Source organism: Athene cunicularia (assembly GCF_003259725.1).
Source record: "Athene cunicularia isolate RWA chromosome 1 unlocalized genomic scaffold, athCun1 chr1_part2, whole genome shotgun sequence".
NCBI lineage: Eukaryota > Metazoa > Chordata > Aves > Strigiformes > Strigidae > Athene > Athene cunicularia.
Genome location: NW_020799092.1, coordinates 61,381,431 through 61,393,458, shown reverse-complemented (window position 1 = coordinate 61,393,458; position 12,028 = coordinate 61,381,431). Strand labels below are relative to the sequence as shown.

The 12,028-nt window shown below is 36.4% G+C and overlaps 1 protein-coding gene across 1 annotated transcript in view; it reads right to left on the bottom strand.

Moving 5' to 3' along the window:
* IL17REL (interleukin 17 receptor E like) overlaps window positions 1-12,028 on the bottom strand; it is a 55,590-nt gene that overhangs the window by 16,267 nt on the left and 27,295 nt on the right. The window contains exons 4-9 of the mRNA XM_026841063.1: window positions 6,536-6,685; window positions 5,649-5,758; window positions 4,031-4,145; window positions 2,402-2,446; window positions 1,451-1,590; window positions 1,217-1,288 (exon numbers count right to left, since the gene is read on the bottom strand). Of these exons, the coding sequence (XP_026696864.1) occupies window positions 1,217-1,288; window positions 1,451-1,590; window positions 2,402-2,446; window positions 4,031-4,145; window positions 5,649-5,758; window positions 6,536-6,685 (632 nt within the window). The remainder of the gene's footprint in view (window positions 1-1,216; window positions 1,289-1,450; window positions 1,591-2,401; window positions 2,447-4,030; window positions 4,146-5,648; window positions 5,759-6,535; window positions 6,686-12,028) is intronic.

The following is a 12,028-nucleotide window of genomic DNA, read 5'->3' as shown; positions in this document are numbered from 1 at the left end:
TTCATGGAATTAAGTTTATCCCCCTTTCTTGTGGCAAGAATGACGGTAGCTTAAAAAAATATCATAGAATCATAGAATACCATGTTGTAAGGGACCTTGAGGAAAGGTGGTCCAACCTTTCTTGGCAAAAATCTATCATTTTTCCTTAGAAGTGACCTTTCTATTGTGTATTTAGACAAAAACCATATTTTGTCTTTGCATGTGTTTTACCAGGCTAATGAAAACATGTTCTTTGAATCTCCTTTATAAGACAGTCTCTCCATTCCTCAACCATCTTAGATTTTTTATGTACAACTTCAATTTGAATTAATCTTTCTTGAATATGGATACAGTATTGCCTAGAGTACGTCAAAGAAGGCCTTCTCCATACTTTCTTGTTGTCTTGGAATAATCTAATCCACTAGATCTTTGTTCACGTTTACATCACGTGAGCATGTTAGTTAAATCATCCTGTGGTGAACTATTACAACCAGATTTTTACCTCCACTGTTATTTCTAAATGAGGTCTCTCATCTTACACGAAGAATTCTTTTTATTAGAACAAGTGCACAAACTTGCACTTCATACATTACACTTCATCCTCCTTTAGTTATTTCACATATGAAGACCCCTAGTCTCTTCCAATTATCCTGACCTTCTTCCGTTTTGATTACACCTCTCAACTATATTATCAGAAAATCTCATTAACACATTCCCACCTTTTGTGCCCATGTCATTGATGAAAATATTCATATGAGAACTGCTCTACGTGTGGTCCTTAAATAACCTTCCTATTAGCAAAGCCCCTTTCAACAGGAGTAGTCTAGTTAGCCTTCCAGCTAGGTATTATCTACCATACAAATCTTGTTCTCACTTCCAACTTCCTAAATACCTCTTTTAGTTTCTCATGCACTATATCAAGTGCTATGCTGAAATTCAGTCAGATTAAATTTTCTGTCTTTTCATTACTTGTAAAAAAATAAGTCAAATTAATCTTACACAATAATTTCCATAAATTAACGTAAATTGCATGCCATTTTCTTATCTCCATGTTTTAATTAGTGTTTTCTAAAAAATTTCCTTCTACATTTACATAATCATAAGGTCAGACAAGCCTTAGTCAAAAACTTACGTCTAGAGCCTTTTACTACAGTTTTTTCCTCCTTTCTTAGCACAAATCCCAGATAAAATTTCTTTAATCAGAAACACAAATATATTAAATTCCAGACTGACTTACCTCAATGCAAAGACAAGGGAGTAGCTGAGAATATTTCAGAGAAACTGATTTTAAAGATTCCTTCCCTTTTATCTGAAATGAAACAGATGGTCATGAATCCAGGACAGTAAATGACTTTTCATAAAGCTAAATAAAGATATGGAAGGTCATTTCCTATTACTATGACCTCAGTGAACATTTCCACCTACATGTCACTCCCACCAGTTCAACAGACTGCTTTGAGCTTTAACTCACCACAGCAAATGCCCCTACATCTTCACAGGTAAACCATTTGTGGCACAGACGAACATAATAATCTTGATCTCGAGGAAAGTTGGATACATTCACTGATATAATTTTCCTTGCCCTGTCTACATTATAATCAAACTTTCCAGCTGAAAAAGAAAATTAAAGCGTGAAATTATCACATGTGTTTCTTTACTACTTTTTTATTTCTGATTTTTTATCTCTTTATAAAAGGTACAGAATATATTTCATAACTTGATGGAGATTAAACTCAACATCTATAGATTCTTTCCTAGGATGTCCGAATTAATGATTTTTATATCCTGATATTCCTACGGATATTATTGTTATTTTTTATTGGATATTTTAATATTATTCCATTTTAAATTAGCCCGTGCAATACTGAGAGGCCAGGACACCTATCGATTATACCTGAGCCTTAGTACTTGAAATGTTATGTAGTTCATGTACAAATACTTGAAATATACACACTGATGCTATGACAAAAACTGGTTATCCCAAGGTTCCAATTTCATTACATAGAGAATATGTGCAATTATGTTAGACAAGTACAATATGTGTGGGGATGTTTTATATTTTTTTATACTCATGGGTGTGCCAAAATTTGGATAGCAGTTTGGCAAATAAATGTCAATCTATTTATGCGGTCTGTCTATAGACAAAATATAAAACCAGCAAGCCAAAGTGCATGAAAAGGTCTCAATTTTCTAAAAATTTAAGTATTAAATAAGTTGTCATCTTCATCTGCTATCTAGCATTTTCATGTCAATATAAAAGAAACACATTTTCCAATGTATTACCTATCAACTACATGGTAATTGTAAATAGTGGTAGTTGTAAATCTTTTTTTTTTTCTCTTGCTTATTTAGCTATGAAAACATGTCATTTTATATGTCACCAGAAATATCTCACAGCTTTAAGTTGTATAGATCATCTCACCCGAACAAGCTGAAATATGTTTTCCCACATCACTGTTTCTGCAATCTGTAAGACAGAAGCCAGAGTTTTCTTCAGTGTTGTTTTATTTGTGTTTGTTGTGTAAACAAACTGCTACCTCTTATAACCCTTTTAAAAGGCAGATTTACATCCACTTCTAGATAAACAGCAAAAAAGAAAAATACTCTTACCACACACAGACACAACTTGCCTTAAGAGGCTATCTCACCAGTGTGGGGTTTCTACTGGAAAAACCTCATCAGCAGTTTAAGGGGGCAATCTAGGATATAACACTGCACTTCTCTACCTGATACCTAACAATAATTCACATAATAATAGTAATAATCATAATAAAAATTTCAGTTATTCTTTCCTTGAAAGCTACTCCTGTTGTTTACCAGGCTTATTCCTCTGTTATAAACAACTGTGTATTTTTGGTATTCTGACTGTTCTCTAGGCTTACAAAGAAACACCCTATTTAGCTCCCAGGAAGCTTACCAGAATTAGAGGCCAGGTGACACTTTCAGAACTAATATCTAATATTTGTATCTCCAGAACTTAAATCTTGTTTTAGGAATACTAAATAAGCTCAAATAAATAATGTGCTGCCTCCGTTTTCATCCCTCCTTGCTTAACTCAGTATTAGAGCAGCACTTCGTGCTCATTCCCCCACACAGTTCTTTTCCCCAGAGAAATATTTCCTATTTTCAGTTGTTTACTCACCCTTGTAAAGTCTCTTAAAATTGGGTTCTGTAAAACCTTATTTCCCCTGCTCTTTATTCACAAAGTACATATCTACTTCAACAGTGGATCAGGATTTATCAAGAAAATGAAAAGCTTTTTAAATACAAAAAGGTTTTACTCCTATGAAATCATGGAACAGCCACAACATGTCAGATACTGTGTGCAAGGGATGATACTGTACCGAGGGGAAAGGGCAAGATCCACCCCTCCACACCAGGCTCTGGAGGTGGGAAGACAGGACAAGCCCGGGCACTGGATCAAACAAAGGGTCTCATTTCATTTTTCGCACCACCATCTGGTGCACTGTCTCCGCTAGGCACACTCTATCTTGGTTGAACCACAGTGCTGAATCTATTTTTACATGCATATGGTAGGCACTTTACCCCAAAAACATGGAAAAATGCTACCTTATCTTTGCTACATGAAAAGAGGCGATAGAACAGCTATCTGATGAAAGTAAAAAGACATTTCTTTGCACTTCCTTATTAAGCTTTCCTCAATCTCTGAAACCACCTGTGACATAACTATGAAAAGAAGCAGAGGTTCTATCTTATGCACAGAGAGCACACAGGACTGAACCTGCAGGCAGAGAAAGAGCACATGCCAATCACAAGAAGGCCAGTTAGAACAAAAGTATAGTGTAGTTCAGTTTTTCATATACTTTTAGATATAAACTCTTGTCTCTTTTATAGTAAATCAGACATTTATATGCACAAAATCAATCATCGAAATGTAGAATAAGACTGGTCCTGGCATATATGATCTACCATCGGTTAGATCAGTGTATCCCAGAACATGATTTGGCTTTGCATTTGGGTTTTTTTGGCTTTTTTTTTTTCTTTGAAAAGATGTTTCTTGAAAAACATCTGGTTTAAGATGTTTTCCTACCTTCAACATAGTATTCCTGACTCAGCTTGACTTCACAGTAATTTGGTACTGTTTTGATGGTCACATAGATGTGTTGTGCTACATTGACTTCAATGCAATTGAATTGTACCTGTACCTGTTCAAAACATTTATAAAATCAAGTTTGTGTGTGACTTCCAGAATACATGTAAACTACTGGTTATCAGATTTAAGCAAGCAATATTCTTTGTTCAGATTTATTTATATTTACGAGGACCATTAAGTAGTCTCAGATATTTTAGCATTAAGAATGGAAATGAAGCAGATACCACTTAATGAAAGGATTTCAAAGAGTATCATTACTTCTAATCCAGGATATTGCTATCTTCTTCACTTCCAGAAATCCAAATATCTACAAGCTACCAAATAATCCTAAAAGCATAGAAATACAGGTACCCAATGCACATTAAACTTCAAAAAGTCTTTCATACTAGCAAAAGTCCCAGTTTGTAGGCATTTTACAAACTACTTGCAGAATAGGAAAAAAAAAAATGTCCGTTTAAAGATTTAATGGCAACTGCAGCAAATTTATTTATTCCAGTAAGTTTGTGAGAAAGTAATTTATGAGACAAAAGTTGACGTCCAGTCATAGTAGGTCATTCCCTCACCGACAGCGGTAACTATTAAATTCAATATAGGTTTTCATGCTGGATATACTACATTTGGTACAAGGCATTTGGAGGGTAAAAGACATCTTATTGTCACCATTCTAGTCACTGAACTGAAACTAAAAAAATTACATTGAATATGTTTGTTGAGTCTTGCCTATAAAGTTACCTTACCCTAAAAGCTACCAACTGTTCATCGCTGGCCCTGCATTGCCTATAGCGACGTGTGATCATCAAGTGATGCAGACTGTAAACTGCAATTGGAGTTTGGAAGAAGAATATTGTTTCACATGTGCAACCAATATAACACTTACAAAACACATGAAGCAACACATTTTGTATGGGATTAATAACAGTTATCCACCAGTAATTGAAAGCAAAAATTCATGTCTTTTAAACAGTTGGTAAAGGTTGAGGTTTGGTGTTTGGTTTGTTGTTTTTTTTTTTCCCAGTTGCAAATTTTAATTAAAAATACTTCTGGGTTTAGCTTAGTAAAAAATTATATTCTGCTGTTGCAGTTACTACCATGAGTTTAGGACATATATGTACAAGTGCTTAGGCACTTGGCTGTCTTCTAGGTGTGTAAATTCCATTGACATGGTTGGACTTAAATAAATCATACGTATGCACTTTAAATACCTGTGGCATTGTGCTTCCTAGCAATTGGAGTTACAAAAGCTTCCCCACACACACAATTTGGTGGGCGCAAAAAGAAAGCTGGCAAGATTGATATGAAAATTAGGCTTTGCAGAGGCAGTTTCTCTTGCAAAAAGGTAAGTGAAGTAAGTATGAAAATGATAGAGAATTGAATTTATAGGTTATGAAAGGACATTTTGTTATGGAGTTTCATTTGACAATGCTGAAGCATACATTTCATTGCAGTTTTCCACAAAGTCAAAAAGAGGATAAAATGAGAAAAAATATTATTTTTTACAAAGACCCATAAGCATTTAAATGAAAAACAATCCACAAAAAAAGAAAAAAGGGTCTACCTTCTTTCCATTAAGCATCTTGCTTTTTTTCCTAGCAAATCTCACATTTGTGCAATGAGATTGCTGAGTGTCCAGTGAAAGAGAACATATTTCCAGCCCACGGATATTTTCTGAAATGAGTGAGGAATAGATTTCAAATATATAATTTGAGAATCTTTAAGAAAAACAGAAAATAAATAAAAATATACCATATCGTAAGCTTTCGTTCTAAGTGAAAGGCACAAGTATTTTATCTCCTTTAAAAAAGGGGGCATTATATATAACGCATGCATGGGGGTAGGAGCAAGAACTTAATACAGATTGCTATAAATTAAAGCTTTAATTATACAAATTTTTATGCAAATTTTAAAAATAAACCTATTGACTCTGAGTGAAGAACACTAGGAAATATCTAAATGTTAACACACTAAGCACATGAATGGCAGTGTTAAGTATAAATAGACTATGCCCCAAAAGTTTGAGTACTTTCATTTTATTTTAGTGCAGAATTGTAACTTCAGATGCATAAACTGTTTCTCTTTCTGTTGGGGCAGTCACTCATGTCTGAGTTACCAGGGCAGAACAAATTAGCACATGTGTGCATGCACGCATGTCACAGCTAGAAAGAAAAGGGCAGCAGTATGCTTGGAGCACTGGTAGAGAGAAGTGTATTATGTTGGGAGTAAAAAATCAGTTTTCTTGAACTCATTATCTCAGTTCTCATTCCCTTGAGAAGGGCCATGGCTTTATCCTAGTTTGTAGTAAAATGTTTTCACAAAAAATACCTTTCTGATATAATTACATGAAAACAGCTTAGACACAAATATTGCAACAAGGAACAAAATTTGGCTGAACAGTTATAAACAAAAAGTAACCAGAAATTATTCAGGAGCAAATCTGTTTCCTACCATACAGATTCAGAGTTCCTTTAATATTTAAATGAAGAGAGCATGGGCTTCCTCGGACACATTTCATCACTGTTGAGATCTTCATGCTTTTCAGTACCATAGAAGATAGAGATTTCGGAGCATCATGACAGAAGCTGTTAAAAAAGCCACCTGCAAATGCAAATACAAAGACAGAGAAATCTCACTGTACACAGGACATTTGGCAGCAAGAAAGCACCAAAGGTGAAGGTCCAGCTCTACTGAAATCAGCAAGAAAAGTCACCAATGACTTCAGCAAAGCCAGTCCTTTACCTACTCACATGGCCAACATAGCTAGTTGGCTTCACTAGCAATGTAGGGTGGTTGGAATGAACCACATTACAGATGGGGTTTGATAATAAATTTCCTGGCTTAGGGAAGTGTTAACCCACAAGAGGAAGGAATCACTCTTCTAACAGTTAAGGCTAGCAGAGCACAACTGGACTAATAGTGTTTTTAAATAATCAGATCTCCTAGGTTGTGGCTAGACTAATAGTTTATTTAAACTTTTTTTTCAAAACTGTTACCTGTATATTGTGAACACTCTCATAGGTGGTATTTTAATTTTAGGATTGACTGATGGTCTCAACTGCAGTTAAAATTTCGCTTTCACACAAGAGGGCACCATTGCATTCCTAGTCACAGAAAAATCTCCCACACCCACAGGATTTCCTTCTGCTTTAGACCAGAACAGCAAGACCAGAATAAATATTATCCAGGCCTTCTTCAAGGTGTAAACAGTAGGCACAGAACACAGCCACTACATCTCATCTTATTTTCCCATGGAAATTTAGTCATCCCAAAGCCTTAGGACATCAGTTTGCATAGCTGCCTTCTGTAGGCTAATGTAAAAAAAAAAAAAAAAAAGACAGTCTTAAGGCCCCAAATCTCATCAGTTAGGCATATTTCATCTCCTTCTACTTCTCAGACTGCCCTGCACAGAAATAAGTGATTTGTTTATGAATTCATGTTGGTACAGGGGCTTTAATCCCCCATGCATTCCTTGGGCTTCTCTACCTCACATATATTGTTTGCAGTCCCAAAAAATCAAGAGTTCAAGAAACTATCAGAATTAATAGTCAGGGAATTGTGTTTTGTCCCTTGACTTTGTGGTATACAATTGCAGCACACCTCATTTTAGCTGTAACTACATCATAGCAATTTCTATGAAATATTTCTTACTCTTCTCACTTCGGTACATAGCATGAAAGTTAAAAGATACCCAAGAAAAACAAAGTATTTTACTGCACATTCTCCTCCCACTGGGGAGAGGCTGGAAGAACAAAAAGCATTTGAATCTTATTAGTCATACTGGTTAACATACACGTAGAAGGTGTTCAATTAGTATAGCAAAGAGCGCAGTACAAAACAGCAGTGCCACAATACTGTGCTTGCCATATAATACAGGATAACTGTATCTTAAATCATCAGGAAAGAGCGCATTCAAGAATTGTCAAGCATGGATGCCCACTGACATGGAAGACACATCCACAATTCTCACAGAGGAAAGGTAGGATGTGGAGGAGGAGGAAGGGCAAAACTTAGCCTTCCTTGCCCCTCCAAACCCTCCAATGAAGGAAAGTGCTCTAAATTTAAAGACTGAGTGTATTAACCTGGGTAGGATCTCCTATATTATGAGGTCCTCACTTCCACAGTGTCCAGAAGAAAGGCTGACATAAATGTGATACCTTGGCTTGAATCTGTCAGGCCTTAAGGTGCCCTCACACTTGGGATCAAGGATCAAAAGTCAGAAAAGACAAACTCTTTGCACCTGAATCTCCTCCACTCCATTATCCTGGTTTTGTGCCATTAAGCATCTTTTAGAGGTGACAGGATATGCTATTATGAACCAAGTAGAAAAGAATGGAAAAACAAGGATGCTTTACCTCAACTGACAGTAGAGTCAGCTCTAAGTTATCCAAGGTAATATTGGTAATGAGAGATGACAAATTGTGCAAACCAAAAAAAAACCCACAGATCATTCAAAATACACAAATTAGGCTTTAAGAGCAGTGGAGTACTTTGACTTTTGAAGAATTTGTAAACAAGATTTCACAGAGATGACGAAGCCTTAAGAAGTACAGTGTACAGCAGCCAGATATGAACACTATATTCCATGTTCCAGGAACGGGTGGTGTAATAACCCTGAAGGAATCTCAGGATGGAGAGCTACTGTACAACACCCAATCAACCTAGCCACAGTTAATTGGGAGGTTACTATATTGCAGAACGACCTGATAATTATTACTAATAACATGATATGTGATGATTAGTTTTAGCTCTGTCTTTGCTCAAAATGGTATTTTCTTGACTGCGTGACATGACATGCAATTGTGGATACCAAATGGTATCCAGGAGCAACTGCTTCTGCTTAATTTCTTAGCTGTTGGCGTAAATTTCTTGATCCAGACCTATAATCTTTCCCATTCCCATGTCTGTGTAGAAATGATTTGAGAAGAGCAATGTGTACATGTATACATTGTCAAAACTGACAGTTCTTTACAAAGTATTCTGTGTTGGTCAATTTGACCCTATTTATTTTTAGGAGAGACTGTCATGACTTAATTGAATTCAGTTCTTAGTTATTACTGCCTGAGGTGTGGTATTATCAGATGTCACAGGCTTGGAACTATCTCAGCAAAATCCTAAAACATACCTAGGTGCATTACTGACATTGGATCAGTATCAGGCAGATTCACAAACACAATTTTAGGGACTGCTGTCTATCCTTAAGCAGGGACACTGCCCTCCTTGATCACAGTTGCTACCTTCAAACTGAGAACAAATCAGTAATACACTAGATAAAATGAAATTACTCTTCCACTTTGGATTTTTTTCTATTAATTTTATGATACATTTTGAGAATTGCAAAAGATGCTGCAAAACTCATTAATAATTATTTAAATGGATCGTATAATGCATGGGGATATTGGGTTTGGATGACAATAAATACATGATACAAGGAAAAGCTGACAGAAAATAATTTTCATTCTATAAATCCTCACAGTATAAAACTCATTTCTGACTAATTCTTCAGTAAACCTTTACCTTATCATCTTTTAATCCCCCCTAGATAGTTTCCTCTGGAACACACACCTCTTTCTTTTTCTCATGATTAGTTTGGTCTACACCTCAGAAGACATAAAGATACCTCTTGCTACACAAACCATCTGCTGAGTAAATCTTGCCTAAATTTTGTGTTTATGAATTATAACTGTAATTAGCCCTACATGAGAGAGGGATTGTTGTTGTAATAAAAGATTCCTTAATTATGGACACATATGCCCAGGCATAAAGAAACCAAGGCTTATTATTCAGTGTGTAGACACTTTCCTTGTACTTTTGCCATCAGCTCAACCACAGCAGATTATTTTTTTATCTGATGATGCAGCAATCAACCTAGAACTGTCATGACAGCAAAACACACCTTATGTACACTGGGATAATAGAAGCCAGAGCTGAGCAATGAATAAGCAATAGAAATGATTAGATGGATAATTTGAAGCCTCAAGCAAGAAGATGAAATTGGAGAACAGTAAAAAAAAAAGAAGGGAGAGAAAATCCATTAATAACAGGTCCGGGCCAACACCCAATAGAAAATCATAACCGTTTTTTTTGTCTGATATTTCTTCCCTACAAGAATTATAAGAACCTGAAATACTTAGAAAATTTGTGAGCATATCTAAAGCACACTAAAATTGCTTCACTGGAACATCTTTCCATGAGTATAAATTACAGTAGTATTTCAAACCTATTTGCATATGATTTACCACAGTATCTGCTGCATCCGTGCATTAGGGTGATTCAACAAAATTCATAAACAAACTAGATATGCTCTGCTAAGATAACCACATGGTGCACTTCAGTTAATAAATACCAAAATTTGCTACCTAAAAGTATTTACATCAATTAAGAAATTGGTTAAATTTCAGACTGGCAGCCTCTCTTTCCATACATTCCAATGCACAGCAATTTAGACGGGTTTCACAGTTGCACATTCAGAAAATATCTCAAACTTTCAAGTATATTGGACACACGGTGATATACTATGCCAAATACCTTTTCTGAGAATGTAAGGCTTCTTTAAAATCATTGATATATTGATATCAATATCTGGATATATTACAGTGTATTTCAAATACTACAATAGCCCTTATGTACTAATAGTCCAGAAGAGCAAAAGGGAGAAGGCAGAGTCAAAGTTATGTTGCCAAATACTACAGAGCTGATAGCTGCAATTCTAGAAAATAAAGTAATCTTTTTGTTGCAGCTAAAAGCAATGTCTACTGCAAAGGTGCTCTATTATACAGTTAAGGTCTTTTTTATCTCAAATAATAAATAACAAAAAGAATTACTATGGAAAAGGAAGTATGGAATTGAGTATACACCCACTGTTGCACAAGTGAATTAGGATGAAGACTAAAAAAATGTTTTTTCATCACCCCTGAGTCATCCTGCACATTACTTGTATTAAAAATAAGTGGTAAGTCATTTTCAGGCAGCACTGAAAACCTACAACCAGCTCTGCTTCATGTACATCATCTTGAAAGATAATGATCTTTAGTTTACAGACTTTTCAGGGCCCAAAGTATACATCCAGCTAAGAGCTAAACATCTAGTTTACGCTTAGGTGCATCACCTAAGCACCTCTGGTAGTCAACAGAGAAGGAGAACCCCTCTCGCCTACATCCCAGCACATAAATCACCTTGTCCTAAGATGAGTGGAATGAATCACCACTTTGTGGTTACCTGTAGTGAGTCTCCACTATCTAGATCTGCATTTGTGCAATACCCAGCACAGATTTTAACTCATAACCAAGAGTATTGCAGGTATCCTTCCCTATGAGACCAGGTTTGAAGGGTTTGGTTTCCTCAGCCTGTGCTGCCCTAGGGCATGAAGGCAAGCTTCAGTTAGGTAAAGCAAAGGTCAATGCCCCTGTTTCTTCTTCTATCTTCCGTGTAGTTTGTGTAACCAGCAGCTCAGCTACCTAATCCTAAAAGGACTCATTCAGAGTCCTTGAACCAGCCACCAATGGTTCACTCTGCTGGCCAGCAAACGACTAGAGACCTTTTCAAGTGGGACTTTCAACTGCATCCCTTCCACAGCCATGTTCTTTCTCTCCACCTCAACACATGTCCCACAAATGCCACACTTTCAGAATAAGAGGCATGACCGCTGATGTTAGGCTCACACCCCATGCCACAGCATCAGCATCTCTTGCGCTTGTGGCTCAGCATTGCAGCTTCTCCCTCTCTGTGGACTCTGCTATGTGGATCCAGAAAAAGCACTGTGGAGACCAAGCAGCGCTCAGAGCTACACCTCCAGCTAGGACTTCTCCTCTCAGAGGGGACTGCCTGCAAGGCAGCTGCCTCTACTTCCCTGTTAAAAGACTGTGTGAACTGGAGGAGTGATTGATAGAAGCTTCAGAGTTCAAGTAATTAAAGAGCCTGTATTATTACTGTAGGCAAGAATAT